Source organism: Quercus lobata, chromosome 9 (genome assembly GCF_001633185.2).
Source record: "Quercus lobata isolate SW786 chromosome 9, ValleyOak3.0 Primary Assembly, whole genome shotgun sequence".
Lineage (NCBI taxonomy): Eukaryota > Viridiplantae > Streptophyta > Magnoliopsida > Fagales > Fagaceae > Quercus > Quercus lobata.
Genome location: NC_044912.1, coordinates 28,646,650 through 28,665,056, shown reverse-complemented (window position 1 = coordinate 28,665,056; position 18,407 = coordinate 28,646,650). Strand labels below are relative to the sequence as shown.

General features: G+C 41.3%; 2 protein-coding genes across 2 annotated transcripts; one reads left to right on the top strand and one right to left on the bottom strand.

Moving 5' to 3' along the window:
* The first annotated feature begins 231 nt into the window (after window positions 1-231).
* On the top strand, window positions 232-2,350 carry LOC115960661 (pentatricopeptide repeat-containing protein At3g21470). Its single transcript, XM_031079618.1, has one exon. The coding sequence runs from the start codon at window positions 247-249 to the stop codon at window positions 1,945-1,947; it is 1,701 nt and encodes a 566-aa protein (XP_030935478.1). The 5' UTR covers window positions 232-246; the 3' UTR covers window positions 1,948-2,350.
* A 59-nt stretch (window positions 2,351-2,409) lies between these two features.
* On the bottom strand, window positions 2,410-5,250 carry LOC115962185 (psbP domain-containing protein 4, chloroplastic). Its single transcript, XM_031081076.1, has 5 exons — window positions 4,710-5,250; window positions 3,824-3,927; window positions 3,310-3,421; window positions 2,785-3,012; window positions 2,410-2,670 (listed from the first exon to the last, which is right to left on the bottom strand). The coding sequence occupies exons 1-5, from the start codon at window positions 5,029-5,031 to the stop codon at window positions 2,606-2,608; spliced, it is 831 nt and encodes a 276-aa protein (XP_030936936.1). The 5' UTR covers window positions 5,032-5,250; the 3' UTR covers window positions 2,410-2,605.
* Window positions 5,251-18,407: the final 13,157 nt, after the last annotated feature.

The window sequence follows — 18,407 nt, the reverse complement described above, 5'->3', positions numbered from 1 at the left end:
GGCTTCTACTCCTAATGTTTGCTCTTTATCATCAGATCAAGACATCAATTAGTTTTATTGGTATAGGGTAAGATCCAACCCCAAATCTCTCGTTCAATAACAAAAAGCCCAGCAAAAACACACTTTATAAAGGGGTGCGAGTCTGTAAAAATGATGAGGTGAGAGAGCTGCATGTTATAAGAAGCTCCCTCCAAAAACTAAGTAAACAGTTGGATTTGAAGTGGAAAATAAATGAAACTTTAAAAAATGAGAGTAACCTTGTCCCAAAATCCTAAAGAAACTACAAACTGCCCAGTCTACTATCATCAAGCACAAACCCAGTACATACATCAAAATCCAAAAACAATTATCCAAAGCTCTGATTATTGTACCCTACCAATTCTCACTAATTGGAATTACCTCATAAGGAATCACATCTCTCAAGGATCACTTAGAGATGCTCTTGTTGTGTACAATAATGTTAGGCGAAAAGGACTTGACTATGTGGGTGTAGTCCCTTTAATTCTCAAGGCTTGTGCTTCTCTTTCTTTCCTTGGTTTTGGGAAAGCTTTGCACGCCGAGACGATAAAGACCGGGGTGGATTGCAATGTGATTGTTGGGACCTCATTGCTTGGTATGTATGCTAAATGTGGTGATATCATCAATTCACGTAAAGTGTTTGATTATTTGCCTGAGAGAAATGTTGTAACATGGAATGCCATGATTGGTGAATACTTGAGGAATAAAGATACGAATTCTGCATCAATTTTGTTTGAAAAGATGTCAATAAGAAATGCAGTGACTTGGAATGAAATGATTGATGGGTTTGCAACGGGTGGAGATACTGGTATTGCAAGGCAATTGTTCAACAGGGTTCCTCATGAGTTTAGGAATGTGGTTACCTGGACTGTGATGGTTGATGGGTATACCAGCAATGGGGAGATGGAGGCGGCAAGGGAAGTTTTTGAGGAGATGCCACACCGGAATTTCTTTGCATGGTCTTCGATGATTTCTGGGTACTGCAAAAAGGGTGATGTGAATGAGGCCAAGGCTATTTTTGATCGAATTCCTGTCCGGAATTTAGTGAATTGGAATTCGTTGATTTCTGGGTATGCTCAGAATGGTTTTTGTATGGAAGCTATGGGAGCATTTGGCCAAATGCAAGCTGAAGGATTTGCACCTGATGAAGTCACTATTGTGAGTGTTTTATCTGCTTGTGCTCAGTTGGGGCTGTTGGATGCTGGTAAAGAAATCCATTGTATGATACATCGTAAGAAGATTCGGGTTAATGTGTTTGTTTTGAGTGGATTGGTTGACATGTATGCGAAATGTGGGGATTTGATTAATGCAAGGTTGGTCTTTGAAAGGATGACTGAGAGGAACACTACCTGTTGGAATGCTATAATCTCGGGTTTTGCCACTCATGGACGATGCAAAGAGGCTCTTGAGTTTCTTGACAGAATGGAAAGTTCAAACAAAAGGCCTGATGATATAACTTTTCTTTCTGTTCTCTCAGCGTGCGCGCATGGCGGGCTTGTGAATGAAGGTATAGAAATATTCTCCAAGATGGAGAAGTATGGCTTGGAAGCTAGTGTCAGGCACTATGGGTGCTTAGTTGACCTTTTGGGGCGAGCAGGGAGACTAAGAGAGGCTTACGATCTGGTGAAGAGAATGCCAATGAAACCTAATGACACAGTTTGGACAGCTATGTTGGGAGCTTGTTGGATTCATCAGGACAAGGATATGACAGAAAAGATAGTGAAAGAGAGCACACAAAATGTGAACATGGTGACTGCTACTGATTCACATTTCGTTCTTCTGTCACATATTTATGCTGCTTCAGACAGCTGGGAGAAAGCTGAAAGGATGAGAACGGTCATGGGTAACAAAGGGCTACAAAAGACACCCGGGTGCAGCTTGATTATGCCAGGCAGCACTAAGAACACATTTCGTGTTGATGCTAGATAGAGCATAGATCTGTACTGCATTTTGCATAACCATGTTTGTTTCTAACTTTGACTATATGCTACTTTCCAAAAGGATCCTGTCATCACTGGAAGAAGGAACTAATGTGATTGACATTCTGCTTCAGTTTAATTGGATATTTTGCCCCTTCCCATCCAAAACCAAGACTCACCACGCAAAGAGGTATTCAGGAGCTGGCTGTCAAGTTTAATGATTATCAGAAAGTTTAATTGCAAAGGTGCTGATACAGAGCTGGAAGGATGGCCTTCTATACCTACTTTGATGCTTCAAACCCGTGTCAGGTAACTGCAAGAAAGCTTTTTACGAATTTGATATGCACCAAAAATGTATGATATCAAGTTGAACCCAAAATTTCCACCACCAACACACTTTGCTTTTAACTATTGTTGAAGGTGGTTTTTTTTTTTTTTTTTTTTTTCCCTGTAATTGTTGTAAATTACACTATAGAAACAATCTATTTATGCCATTATGCCATTTTATATGCACCAAGATGTATGATATCAAGTTGAATCCAAAATTTCTACCACCAATACTCTTTGCTTTTAACTATTTTTGAAGTATTTTTTTTTCCCTCTAATTGTTGTAAATTACACTACAGAAACAATATCTTTATGCTATCTCATTTAATGAGAGAATTAAATTAGACAACGCGAAAAGAGTCGGATATCCTTTTCAAATCGTTGTAGTGCCTCTTCCACTGAAGACCTACAAAAAGAAAAAGAATTTTATCAAATAAATAAAAGAAAAAGAAAAAGAAAAGGAATTATTGAATACTTTTCCTTTGGTTATACTGAAGCATATCAAAATAAATATCCATACCACTTGCTGTTACATTAAACAAGTAGAGGCGATTTCCAGCTGCAGTTGCAGTGATAAGAGCATGAGGTGGCTCTAATTCATACTGGTAGTATGTTCTTCCTGAGTGTTCTGCTACATTCATACTTATAACCTTCCCTTCTACATTTTCACCAATCACTTCAGGTCCAAATGCATTAATCACTTTATCCGGAGGTCCAATTAGTTCAATTTTAGCATTGTCACCAAGACCTATACATATAATACACAACCACAACAAATATGTGAATATCAAAATTCATTAATGCACACACGCACGCACACACACACAAGAAAATTGTTGCTAGAGAGCTAAGTTCATATGAAGATTTGCTTTCCTCAAGCACACACAAGCATTCTCTACATGGTTCTTCCTCGCCACCATTCTTATTAAAAAAAAAAAAAAGTTCATATGAAGATTTGACGCACAACTAATCAGATTTCTTATAGCAAAAAGGCATCCGAGGGAATTCTTTCAAATGAAGAATGCTTAAATTTAGGGAACCTCACCATCACTAAATCTGAGAACAGGAGCAACAATTACAAATAGTTTTCCTTCCTTAGAGCTACCAAATCTCAAATCAATTTCTGTCCCACCTAGATCTGCTATTGATACTGGAACCTGTATACAGACATAATGAAAAATATAGAGAACTAAGATAAGATCAACAAAAAAAAGTGAGATAGAGAATATCCAAGTTAAAAGAGACATGGAATTAGATATTTCATTTTGCTTCTATGAAAACAGAAGGAAATTTCTTTGAAATGTAATGACTTGAATATGCAGTTCAAACGTAAGTCCAAAGTTAAAACTCAGGTTTCAGTTGTACATTATCACCTGTTCCCAATCCTGAGAGATGGTAAATAGGATGATAGGACTCCAAAAGAGACATGGAATTAGATATTTCATTTTGTTTCTATGAAAAAAAAAAGGGAAAATTTCTTTGAAATGTAACGACTTGAATATGCAGTTCAAATGCAAGTCCAACGAGTTAAAACTCAGGTTTCAGTTGTACATTATCACCTCTTCCCAATCCTGAGGGACAGAAAAGACGTAGGGGATTATAGGACTCCATCCAACACCATGTCCTCCAGACTTCTCATCTGGCCTGCGGTATGTCCTCCAACCTGTCTGAGCATATGTTTTCCTAGTTAACTTGGCCATACTTATAAAAAGAACAAAAATAAATAAATAAAGACAATGGCAAGTAGTTTGAAAGGTTCCTGAAGTTTCAAGCATATGAAATTATAGAGGCATTCTATACACAATTTTTGGCTCCATATGGAAACCACAGAAAGTAGTTCAAAATCTATGAGGTAAGTAAAATTTTTTGCATGGTCCAAGACTAGATAGAACTTTGAGATGCCATTTATTAATGTTGATTGATCTTTTAGTCCCATCAGTTCTATCCCTTCATCACCACCCCCCCCACCCCACCCCTCTTTTGTTGCCTGATAAGTATATGTAGCAGATAGTAACTCCGGCTTACAGATATTGATGGAGAATGTTAAAGGGATCATTTCCTGCTTTTTTTGTAATTTGGTTTACATCATAAAAACTAAATTGGAAAGAAATAGTTCTAGATAATTTTTGTTAAAAAAAAGAAAAAAGAAAAAGAGGCTACTATATATGAACTTAATCACTGAAAATGTCAAGATACTCCCAAGCAAAAAGGGATATGATTTTTAATAATATTACAGTTCTCTTCCAAGCTGAGAAAGGCAAAAAGAAATATTTTTTTGCTTCATGACTATAAGACATAACTAAGGAGCAATTATGTCTTCTCCATAGAAGTTTTCCTCAATTGCATGTTGATATCATTTATAATTATTATCATTTAGATTAGGCAATTAAAAAAAGAAAACAGGGCAATTAGAATGGAAGTGAACAGAACAATATGAAAACCAACCTTGTTCATCTGGTTCAGACAGACCAGGTATCCTCCCAGCTAGAAGGCCTTGTTTAACCACAGCCAAACCTTCTCTTGGAGAACCCAAACATGTTGAAGAGATTAAAGATACCCCAGAAACCAAAACTGATCTTCTCTTCATCAACCCAGACCATTTCTCAATTCCTCCATCAACCACTTTACTCTCTCCTGAATCAGGAATAACTTTTGCTGTAGAAATCCCATTTTCCAGTGAACACTGAGTAAGCATATGTCTAGAAGGAATTATCTGCTGGTGGTATCTCCAAGAAAAGCTGCAGCTGGTAAATAAGGTTGTTCCCATGTTCTTCTTCTTCAAAACTCAAAGGTAAAAAGACAAGTGTATTCTGATTCAAAGAGCCCAAATTTTTCCAGCTAAAGATAGAAACTTGGTGTGCTTTTTTTGTCTCAGGAAAATTTAACACCAGCAACTGCTTGTGGCAAAACCGAAACTTGGTTGAGGTCCTCAGGTGCTTGGAGTTTGGTTAATGGCTATGTGTGGACGTGGCATCAAAACCGTGCACAATCTGGATTCTCTATGCTAAAAGATTATCAGTCTTACCCTGACGCGTGGCAAAGTTATTTCATCACCTTTCTGCAAGATCTCCTTTCTCTTTGGGCCTCTAGGATACCCATCATTGAACCTTTTTTTTTAACCCTGCATTTTAGAAAATTACATTAAATAAAGTAGCAGCCTAGGACACAGATCTTATGCTTAAATCAACACCATACTTATGTGTTAGTTATTGAGGCCCGTTTCAAAACTACTTATTTTGTTAAAATTGAAATTTTTTTTACTAAAAGTATTATAGATGAAAGTAAAAATTAGCTGAAATAGTACAATGGTATTTATGAATAGTACTAAAATTTCAATGAGATTATGAATAGTAGCAAAAATAAGCTAAATAGTAAAATAAATTGATAAAAATAATCTTTGTCAGACAGACACTAAATTTCAGCACTTTATGTGAGTCCATCATAGGTAATTGAGTATGTTGTGTCAACATGTACACAAATCATGATTTGACACAAAAGTAGTATATGAATTTGGGAGTAAGAAATAGTGTGTCCCAAGTATCATTCTATGTTATGACCTCATTATATATTATTGACAAAATTGGTGCCTTTGCATTGTGATGCTAATGCTTTAAGGGACAAAACGTTCTCTAATAAGAATTGCATCAAGGTTTTTTCATGGGTAAAATTTTATTTTCTAACTTTGCCCGAATAGAGTGTTTTATTATTAAAATCTTATATGAAATGGTACTAGATTCGTTTTAAGATTTGTAAAAGTTAATATGAATCAGAAAAATAGATCAATTTCAAAAGGAAATAATTTTCATAAGAAATAAATGACTTTTGAATATCTCTTATCTACCATAAAAAATAGATCAATTTCGAGTGGAAATGATCCTCATGCGAAATAAATGGCTTCTGAACATCTATACTATAACATATGTTACATATATACATACTTGTCCAATGGTGTGGATGTTGGGCTCCTCAATATCACATTCTTGAATTGAGGATTGAGATAAATAGAAATCAAATGCATACAAGATCCATTCTATAGATAGAATTAATTAATATTTAGGTCAAGCATTTTTCCTCTTTCTTTTTTCCCCTAACATCAGGGTCCATAACTCTTTGAACACTTGACTAATTTTTCTAGGCACGTGATGGGAGCCAGAATTCCTTTTCAAGAGAGCCATATATATATATATATATATATATATATATATATATATATATATAATTTTATAAAAATTGTAAGGGGAAGGGAAATTTTTAGAAGCCAAGGGCCATGCCGCCCTCCTTTGCCCGTGATCAAGTAAGTACATGGAAGAACTCCTTGGGAAAGGTTTCTAAAATGCCGGTTATGAGTATTTCCAAACTTAAGATCTAATGAGATTTTTGAAACCATTAAACTAACCCTTGGAATTAGATAGGCAAAGCTTCTTCAATACCATAGTAACAGGATGTAGTGGGCCTTTTTTGGTTAAAGTGGGCTGGGCTGTCTCCTACGGTATTAAGCCCGAGTATTCTAAGTATGGGAGTTGAGACCGGTCTAACTGCAACTCACTTTGGTCCGACTTGTGCGCAAACTATGCCTCGTCTCCCAAGAGTATACTTACAGCGACCAAAACTATTTCAAATGGGTTGCGGCAGGCAGATATGATAATAACAATAAAATAAAATACTTTGAGATCTTTATCAAGGTAAACAGATAATCCCTACTTAAGAAAAAGCTAATCACAGTTTAACAACAATTATTTTATAAGAAAATTAAGGGGAACAAGTGGGTAGTATATGAGTTGATTGAGAGAGGAAATAAATTAGATCAAGTCTGATCCACAGGACTAAAACTAGAGAGGGAAGAACACCTCTTCTCAAAGTGAATAATCTCCCAGGGAGATCCTGTCGTGGAAATTAATCACTTTGAGGGAAGCGGACCTAAATGGTTGGTACACAAGAACACCATTTATTTCTAGCAAAGAGCAAGATTTTAAGAGGGAGAGAGGGAATCAACCTATTGGTGCATGCCTGCCGTTCTAACTCTCTATCTTTTTCTTTCCTTTCTTTCTAATATTCCCCTTTTCTTATCTTTTTTCTTTCTTAGTCCTTGTTTCCTATTTTCTGGTTTTCAAGTTTCCAATATTGTGGTGCTTGTTGTGGTTGTTCCTGTACACGGCAAGAGCCTCTTTATAGTGTCTGTCGTGACCGGATTTTACTGTTTTAGCCCTTAACCACCTTTGTCCGGTCTGGGTGTATCTAACGACCACCACTGGTCCGTTTGTGTGCCACTCCCCATCGCCAGATAAAAGAAAGTTATTTTGTTTGTTTGTCTGCCGTGGCACCCTTTCCTACTATGGTATGGGTGCCTTCTCACTCCCTATCCCTCATGGCATGCACCTAGTGGTTCCAACTCAGCTTTGTCCCTTTAGGTGGTATGTCATCTCAGCAGGACACTTCCCCTAAAAGAGCCTTAGCAGGAACCTCAAAATAGGTTTTCCCCTCTCCCCACTGCCAAACTATGCCCTCTTACCTCTAACCTATGACCTCACTGTGTCTTGTACTGGCTAGGTACAGGCTGGTGAGGTCTGGGCCTTGCGCGTGCCTCTCTTCCATGTATGTCCAAAATCTGTCTGCTACTTATGCGTCTGTCGTGGTTGGCTTGCACAGTCTGCCGTCCGTTCTTGATCATTTTCTGGTTTCCCTTTCCTCTATGGCTTGCCCTATACAAGGCTGGGCCTTGCTTGATGGTGGGCTTTGCTTTTTCTTCAACCCACCCATTTTCCTGCTACCATCTCCTGCCATACCACTCTATCATTCCTGCTGCGAAATTGTTTTGCCTCAATCTGACTGGGCCTCTTTGGGCTTGCCGTTCATTCTTCCCCTAATGGCCCAGCAAGGCCATTGGTTCTTTTGTTACCTCACTGGTGGGCTCCTGTGTCCCATTTGTTTTTCCTTGGGTGTCTCGGGCCGGTTTGCTTCCCTTGGGTTTCCTTAGCTCTTTTTTTAACTTTGCATTACCATGGGCTTTTATTGAATTCTTTGGGCTTCCCCGTCCCATTACATTATTCCCCATCCTTGGGGTCCATGGGCTTGCCATCGACCCTTTACTTTCTTTGTTTTCATTACTTTGAGTCAACCGTGGCCCATTCTCACTTTTCCACATCATATACTGCCCATGGATTGCTTTTTCTCTCTTTCCAGGCTCCTTTAAGCCCATTTACTTCTTCAAGGCCCATTTGTTTATCTCATGGGCCTGTGATCCATTAATCCTGCTGCTTAGGCTTAATGAGTTTTCTATCCATTTGTCAACTCTTTTTTGTCCATGTTGCTGGGCTTCTCCCTTCCACTTGGGCTTCCAAAATGGCCATCAACATTTAGCCCCCTGAACATATGAAGTGTTCTTACAATTCATATGTGAATAAAAACTTCTCTACCCTTTCTGTCTTTCCATCTTCTTTTCTTTCGCGGGCTTTTTGAATAGTGGTCCCTACCTTACACATACATATATATATATATATATATATATATATATATATATATATATATATACAGTGTTGTCTCTTCGGATTTCCCAACTTAGCAGTTATTTTGAAACACAACCGTCATTTCATTAATTTCAACCTCTTTCTGATGGCTAACTCATTGCCTCCTTTCGTGTCGGCATTAATGACTTGGGTATTTAAGGAGTCCCTTTGTAATCCAAACACAAACCCCTTCCTTCTTTCTAGAACTCTCTTTCCGTTTTCTCTTTCTTCTCTGTTTCCTCTTCCTCAAACACCCCATTCATCTTCTTCGATCAAATTCCTGCACAATGACACTGGTGAAAAGCCAAAGCTCTTCCCACCATAAAAGAAAAGAAGTTATCTCCGATCCTCCCGCCGCACGTGGTGTAGATGAGGAGATGGTGTACACCGAGTCGGACCACTCCGACGAGGAAGAAATGAAGCGTGATCTAGATAGTAAGTGCGCTCCACTCATTGATCCCTGGTACAATGTTCATCCATATTTCCCAAAGATTCCCGGCGATTATGCGCCACCACCGCCAAGCCGTGTGTGGCTCTCTCTTTGCTAGCGAAACACGGACATTTCCTGGACTCCGTTGGCCTCTTCGATCCCCAATCTAGTCATTCGCCAGGGTACTTCGCTCCCTGTGCCCATCCATTTCGAGTTCGGGTTCGGTACCGTCTTGGGTTGGAGAGAATGGGTGGACAATGAGTTATTTGAATCGACTTTATGGGGTTGTTGCAACGGGCTAATGTTTTGAAAGCCATAGTTTCATCTCACTACTTGTCCAACTTCCGGGACCTTTTCAACCTTCTTCACTTGGTCCGTCGATGGTGTACCACCACCCATACCTTTTTCTTTTCCTGTGATGAGGTCATCGTGACCTTAGAAGATGTGGACAACCAATTACTCCTACCTATCCTTGGAGACGTTGATCTTGCCACCTTAGAGCTTTCCCCGGAAGAAGAGGCCGTGGAAGCTAAGTTGAAGAAAAGGATGAGTGGGAATGCCATGTTGTCTTACTAGGTTAGTTTTTCTTCTAAATTTTCTGAGTCTGCCCACCGTGCGGCCTTTGTTGTATTTTGGCTTTACAAGTTTGTTTTTGGGTCCCACCTTCATTACGCCGTGAAACTTTATATTTCCATTTGGCCATTAAGATTTCTACTAAGGTTAGTCTGTCGTTGGCTCCTATGTTCTTGGGGCATCTGTATGTTCAACTAGACATCCTGCGAAGTGATGAGAGCCAGGCAGGCTCCTGTCATATAGTCACCTCCTCTGTTCATAGTACTATTTTGCAACACTTGCTATATGAGCGCTGTGCTAAGCATTTGTCAAAGTGTAGGCCCTCTCGTTTCGCTAGAGACAAGTATCAGTCGTGTCCGCAGGCCATTACTGATTTTTATGGCAGATTTGTGTCAAACTTTCCATTGGCCTTTTGCTGGGTTGGCTTGAAACCGATTGGCCATTCTGCTGTTGAATCCTTTGATCAAGTGTAGGATTTTCTTGGAGAGCTTATAGGAAATTAGGTGTCGGTTATACATGTGTAGATTCTACTATGGGTTTGTTCGTTGACACCACCGGGACTACCACTCCCTTGACCAGTTTTGATGAGACCGGAATCACTTACTTGGCGGCCACCAATGCTGGGTGGCTGCTTTATTTGGCCAACGAAGGGATTAGATTTGTTTATTATCCTGCCAACCGGGTGAGAAGGCAGTTCAAACAAGATCAGGACATCCATGATGACATTTCTTTTCTTATGGAGTCCCTCACCTCTGTCCAACCCTTTCTACGGCCCACTGCCTTTGAATTTTGGAGTCAACGTTTTACTGCAGTCACTGTTCCGGGCTCACTAAGGGAAGGTCTTTGTAACACTACCATGCATGGATATTGGCAGGTCGTGATGACTTCATTTGAAAAAGAGTTGATAGGTAGTTGTGGCTTCTCTCTCGTTCCTCCTGATGGGCTTAGCGCAATTATTTCGGTCAATCCTCGGTTGCTTTTTCCTTCTAAGTCTGTATTAGTGTATGCCAGGAAGCAGAACCGGTCTGGTATCTTTGAGTGAGATGAGGAGAAAAGAGGGTGGCATTGGCACGTCGGTGATTATCCTTCGAGCTGGGAGAAGAAAGTTAAAGTGACAAATATTTCTGTGCTGAGTAAGAAAACTCCTGCCAAGCTTAAGTCTGTGAGCAAGTCCAAACCTGCCGTTCCACGGCCATCTACAAATGCTCCCCCTTCTAGTAGAACACGAGGCAGCAAGAGAAAGACAGTCTCTCACCCTACGTCTGCTGCCGAGCAGAGAGTAAGTTACTTTTAATTCTGCTTTGTCTTTATATACTTTTGACTTTCCTACAGCTACTCCTGACACGTGTGCTAACTTTTCTTTTTAACTTTATCTTTTGTTTTCTTTTCCCCTTTGCAGTCTAAGCATAAGGAGGATGCATCAGCCACCTGACCCATTTTACTTGATGAACCTAAATTTAAATCTCCTTTTCTTTTCTTCTTTTTCCTTTTTTTTTCTTTGCACGCATTTCATCTGCCACATGCTCTTGTTTGACTTATCTGCTTAAAAGTTCATTTGATCTTCACATCCCTTTCCTTTCGTCTTCTAGGATGAGCCCGAGCCTCTTTCTATATACCACCCTAGGCGGAGGAGCTTTCTGCCTCCATGGGTGCGCCCATGGGAGGCTTTTTTGATGGGGCTGACGTAGTATTTGCAACACCTATCCCTTCTGCTGCTGCACCCGGAGTTCCTACTGAGGCTCCTAGCCTTCCCACTGAACTAGTACTCATAGACGATGGTACTCATACTGGGAAGGTTAGTGAGGCCACTCCCATTCTTGCCGAGACACACTCTCCCCAAGAGGTGGTCACTCCTCTTGCTATTGTTCAAATCGAGGCTGCCTCTCATGCCACATCCCTTGTCATCTCCACCAGTGACCCTTTTACAGCTCTATCCCAAGCTATGAATGATGGTTCTTCACTGGTAGTTACTCCTTCTTCCATTCCCAGCTCTGCCACACGTGGTCCTATCGTGGACTTGTCCTCCGAGGGGTCTGAGGACATCCTTAAGGATCTGAAAGATGAACCTGTTTTGAAGAAGAGGATTTCTGACTCTAATGACGAGGAGTATGCCCCCCCTGAGACCGAATTCATGGGTATGTGCCTTTCTCCCTTCTTTTTGTTTTTGGCTAAGTCCATTCCTCTCCTTTTTTTGTCATCTCTTCCTTAGGTGTAGGTATTTGCATCTCTCCTTTGCTGCAATTCCCTTTAATTTATATGTCTATTTCCGTATTTTGCAAAGACTTTTGAAGGGCCAGGGGTCATGGCAGATGTAGGTATGCCTCCAGCCACTGCTCCTGTCACACCCATAGCAGCTATTTCTACTATTCCTACAGTGGCCATTTTTGCCGTACCTACTGTACTTGTTTCTACAATACCTACAACTTCCATTTTCATGGGTCCTGGTGAGTTTCTCGGCTCCTCCCTTATTTTCTTTCTTGCAAGTTTATTGCTCCTAACTTATGGTTCCTCGTTAGGTTCGTTGCCTACTGTCCCTTCTCAGTTTGAGGTGAGCAGTTCTGCCACAGTTCTAGACCCCATGGGTGAGGCGGCAGCCTTTTTTGTACATTTTGATCAGCCTGAGATTAACGACCTCGATCCTGCAGACTTCTGGGGTTCCGGCCCTCCTTACGTGGACTTCCATGGCTTTAGGGTTCCCTAAGATTGCGTTTCTCACTTAGAGGCAGTTTTCAGTAGCTGAGGGGACTTTATGCAGGGATTCCGCCTTGGTCATTCTGCCAGGGAGCATTTCTTGAAATTGCTAGGAAGTGTAATGAATGATATTGAGCATAACTTTGTTGATATTGTCTCTTCCGAGAGAATCCTGTAGTGAAGGGTTGCGGTTCAGGAGCTGATCAGTGTGGGTTTTGCTGTGGAGTTCATCCTAGACCATCTCCGTGAGATTGCCCGAGCCTTTTTCATGAGAAAGGTTCAGCTTGCTGTAGATGCTATTGACATACGGATTGAGACTTTGAAGAAGGAGGTGGCAGATTTGGAGGATCATCGTGAGTGTCTTCTTGCTAGCATTGGTAGATCTAGCGGCTTTGGAGACCAGCCTCTTATCTCTGGGATTCGTTGATGTAGTTTCCCCCTTTTTTTTTGTTCTTTTCCTTCTTTTACTACCCCGCCTTTCATCTACATACTTCCTTTTTACAGCACTTATTTGGATAATTTGGCATAGTTGCCACAGTTTGGGTTTGTAACTCTAAAAATGCTACACTTGTTTGCTATTTATGCTACTACTTATGACATGAAATGCTTTTTATAATACTTCATGTCCTTTTCATTGTATACTCATAAAAGCATGTTACAAAACTTGTCTGTGACATGGTCACTTGAAGGAAAAAAAAAAAAAAAAAGGGTAAACCTTGAACTTATTGAATGAAAGGGACAACTACATAACCTTAACTTAGGCATAATAATGATTCAGCCATTTCCCATTGATGGGATCCATTAGGTCTTTGCCATCCATCTGGGTAGACGATAATACCCACTCGGGTGTATTTTTCTTATTACGAGGGGTCCCTCCCATTTTGGTGCAAACTTAGATGGTTCTGCCATACCTTGCCTGACATAGTCTGCCACTTTTAGCACAAGTTGTCCTTTCGCGAACACCCTCTCTTTAGTCATCCTGCCATAGGCTTCTGTCATCTTTTGTCTATATTTGCGGCTATGCTCTTGGGCTTCCTCCCTTCTTTCATCAAGTCCTTCTAGATTTTCACACCTTTCTTCCGTAAAGGCTTCTTCCTCTTTTTCCTTCCCCTACATCTGCATAACTCTCAAAGATAGAGTCATCACTTCTGCCGGGCTTACTACCTCTGTCCCATATACCAAGGAAAATGGTGAAAATCCTGTCGCAGACTTTGATGATTTTCTGTAAGCCCAAAGGGCGTCTGGCAGGTGCGTTACCCATCCTCCTGTATACTCTTGGCTCATTTTACTGATGATCTTTATAAGAACCTTGTTTGTTGCTTCTGCTTGCCCATTTCCTTAAGGGTAATAAGGCGATGAACGATGGTGTTTGACTTGGTAGAACTCCGGCATTTTCCTTACATCACTGTTGACAAACAGTGTGCCATTGTTGCTGACAATCCTGCAGGGCACTCCAAACCTCACAATTATGTTTTCCTTGATGAAGTTTGCCATTGCTCCTCCTATGGCTTTTCAGAGTGGCACTGCCTCTGTCTACTTAGTGAAGTATTCCGAAGCCACTAGTATCCATATGTACCCACGCGTTGGTGGGTTAATTGGTCCTACCAAATCAAGCCCCCAAGTGTGGAAAGGTCATAGGGTGACCATGCTATGTAAGTTCTGCGGATGAGTGTGAATCAAATTGGCTTGCACTTGGCAACTATGTCATTTCTTCACAAATTTTGTCGTATCCTTCTTCATGGTAGGCCAATAGTAGCCCATTTGTAGCAGGCATCTGTAAAGTTTTTTCTTCCCCTGATGCTCCCTACACTCTCCCGAATGCACATCTTTTATCATTTCTCTTGCTTCTTCAGGGCCCAAACATCTTAAGGGGTCACCATCATACCATTTTTTGAAAAGGACTGAGTTATGCAAAAAGTAACGCGTTGCCAACCTCCTAAGCTTGTATCTTTCACTGTGCTTTTGTGGCAAGATGCCTTCTGCCAAGTACTGCATGAATGGGCTTCTCCAGTCTTCGCTGATGAACACAACGTAACTTTCTTCTTTGTCTACTGCGAGCTGGTAGGTCTCACATTGGGTTTGGACTCGGTCTACGTCTTTACCCATGCTTGGCCAATAGAAGCCTGCCCTTTAAAGTCTGCGGTAAAGGCTAACCTCCTCGCAGGATCCGCAAGTCTTGTCATGTACTTCTTTTAATTTTCTCTGACCTCCTCCTGCCCCACGCATTTAGACAAGACCCACCAGGCATCTTGCGGTACAGTTCTCCTCTCACCAGGGAGTAGTCTTTTAGCACTTTCAGTTCTGCGGCACCTTCTTCTTTCATCAAGGCTTCCCTTATGGGGATCCGCCAATCCCCTTCGCACTATTCCTCCCGGAATCTTTTCTTTAACACTTCAATAATGGATTCTTCCCTCTTGTTGACCACTACCCTGGTGTTATCCCCTTCGAACATTATTTGCAAGCCAAGTGTGACCAACGCATCTGCGAACAGGTTTTCGTTCCTTGGAGCCTGCTCTATTTCGAAGGTTGAAAATTTCTCCTCCATCTTCTGGGCCATTGCTCTGTATGGGGCTAGGCTAGGTTCTTTTAGAGAGAAGATCCCTTTGACCTGGCAAACCACCAGGTTCGAATCACCCATCACCTTCAAGTGCTTGACTCCCATTTCAAGAGCCGTGGCCAACCTAGTTAGATAGGCTTTATAATCCTATAAGAAAACATCTTTGAATTCTTTTAACAGCAGCATCAGCTTTGATTTCTCCTTTTCTGTCAGACTTGCACTAATTAAGATAAGCCTTGGTTCTTGTGAACCAGACCCTAGGTCAACTTCCTTCAACTCTTCTTTTGCCACAACTTGCACCTCCTTTTCTGCCACAATTTTTTCATCTTTCTCTTTATTACTTTCTTCCCTTGAACTTTCTTGTGCCACGCAACATGCTAAACTCTTGCGTTGCCCTACTTGGGTGGGGCCCGCTTGTATTTCACTTGTGGGCCCCGTGCGCCTTCATAATTTGTACATAATTCTACCATCAGGGCCTTAGACCCTGACACATTGGGGTGTGTCATCTAATTCTACGGTGGGTGCCTCTTTTCTTTTCTTCTTTCGTGTTAGCAACTCCCTTAGGTCAGGCTCTGGGTCACCTTGAACATCTTCCCACTTAGGCACGAAGGTACATTGTGGTTTCAATACTGAGCTTTCCCTAAACAGAGCCCATTGGTTGTAGAACATAGTTTCTACTAAATGAGCTTCCGCTTGTTCAAACGGTGAAGGGTTTGCTGCTATGCATATCATCCTGCCATTTAACCTTCCTTTTACACACTGGTGATAGGTGGAGAGGACCAATCGGTGTTTGTGCAACCATGGCCTCTCCAAAAGCACATGATAGGAGACCTCTATTTTCACCACGTGGAACCACGCTAAAGAAGCTATGGGACCTACTATCAACCACAACTAAATATGGCCTGCGGTGTACTCGCCCCTTCTGCCAAACCCTGTCACTTCCATTGAGCATCCTTGAATCTTTCTTTCCGAAATTCCTGCTGCTTGTAAAGTGCTCAATGGAATGAGATTTACAGAAGCACCTATATATACCAAGGCCCTCTTGATGGGGATTTGATTTATAGATGCCGCTAAGTAGAGGGGCCTCCGGTGATCTGGATATCCCACCTCCATATCCTCATTACTAAAAGTGATCTCGGTTGACTCCTGTATGAAGGCTCTATCATTTGGGACTTCCGCTAATAAGCATTCTACTCCTGCTCCGGAGGTGATGCTCACTAGAGCCTTCGTTGCTATCTTTCTTTCCTTCGCTGTGAGCCCCAGCTGGTCAAACAAATTTTTGAATTTGGAACTCCGCTGCAAAGTGGTAATTGCTGCAGCAGGTAAGGCTGAATTTTCTTCTTCGTCTTCCCCTGGATCCACGCAAATCACCACCTCTGCTACACCCTTCCCTTTGTGGTTTGGGAGTGGGTTTCTTTGAACCTCCTGCTGGGATAGCTCTAGAGTCCCTTCTTTGATTCTGCAGTGCACCAATCTACAAAACACCCAACATTCTGCGATAGGATGTTGCACGTAGTTGTGCAAATGGCAGAAGCAGGGGTCCCTCCACTCCTCTTTTGTGAGTTCTCTGGAAACTTGATTAGGCTTGAAAACTCCATCTACTATCCACTTGTCTAGCAGCACATCTAATTCTTTTGGAGTGCATGGTATTGATGGTGGAGTATCGTATTCCCTTCCATTAGTCTTCCTTCTCTGCTCGCCAGTGGATACTACCATAGCTTGCGGAGCGTTTCTTTTGTCCGAAATTGGTTCTACGGACTGAGCAGTCTTTCTGGCCTTTTGCAACAACTACGCAAACTGAGAGATTTCTAAGTTTTCCAAGACTGCCTTGTACTCCCTGATCATGTTTGTCATACACATTTCCACCAATGTTCTTTCTTCACAATAATCATAGCAATCAAGTGCTATGTCCTTGAATCTTTTGATGTATTCCATCAAATTTTCGCCATTCCTTTGCTTGGTTGCTTGCAAGTTGCAAGCGTTACTGTTTCTTCTCCGTGGAAGTACTTAGTGCAAAATACATCCACCATGTCATCCTAAGTTGGGATCGATCCTGGCTTTAGGCCGATGTATCAGGTGTATGCCCGGTCGCATAGCAACTTGGAGAATACTCGAAGACACAAGTTTTCGTCTGCGGCATAAGGGCCAAGGATATCAATGAACTTGCTCACGTGCTCAACTACACTTCCCTTCCTGCCGTTGTACTGTGCAAAGACCCTTGGCTCATACCTCTTCGGGTATGGTTTGCTGAGTACCCTTAGTGGGTAAGGAGGCCTTCGTGCGTAGAATCTCTCCTTAAGTGCTTTAACTCTCTCTTGTTCTAGGAGAGCCGCTACTTCGGCCATAGTAATGAAACGTTGTTCCGCATTCTGTGGGACACCTCCTGTTGGTGTCTTTTCTTTGTCTGTCGCATGTTCTGGGTCATGTTGGCTTCCTTTTTCCTTTGTTTTGTCTATTTTCAATTGGCGGATTTCTTCCATCATTTGTTGTTATGAGTGTTGCAGGGATTGCAAAACTTTAATGAAGATGTTGGCATTGTCAGTAGAGATTCTTAGCTGTGGCTGGGGTCCAGCCCCTACTCCATTGTCACCTTCCGCTTGGTTAGGCTGCTGTTGGTGAGGCGTCGTTGGCCTGGACTCTGCTTGTGAGAGCACGGCACTCATATTTCACGTTGTTTTAGACTTTGGAGGCATTTGTTTGCAAGGGCTTCTATCCCTATTTGCTTCTCAACTCCCTACTGAAGTCGCCAATTTAATGTAGTGGGCCTTTTTTGGTTAAATTAGGCTGGGCTACCTCCTGCGGTATTGGGCCCGAGTATTCTGAGTATAAGAGTTGAGACCGGTCCAACTGCAACTCAACTTGATCCAGCTTGTGCGCAAACTATGCCTCGTCTGCTAGGAGTATACTTACGGCGGACAGAATTGTTTCAGATGGATTGTAGTAGGCAGATATGATAATAACAATAAAATAAACTACTTTGAGATCTTTATCAAGGTAAACAGATAATCCCTACTTAAGAAAAAGATAATCACAGTTTAACAATAATTATTTTATAAGAAAAGTAAGAGGAACAAGTGGATAGTATATGAGTTGATTGAGAGAGGAAATAAATTAGATCAAGTCTAATTCGCAGGACCAAAACTAGAGAGGAAAGAACACCTCTTCTCAAAGTGAATAATCTCCCAGGGAGATCCTGCCGTGCAAATTAATTACTTTGAGAGGCAGAACTGTTTTAGATGGGTTGCGGTAGGCAGATATGATAATAACAATAAAATAAAATACTTTGAGATCTTTATCAAGGTAAACAGATAATTCCTACTTAGGAAAAAGATAATCACAGTTTAACAACAATTATTTTATAAGAAAAGTAAGGGGAACAAGTGCAAAGT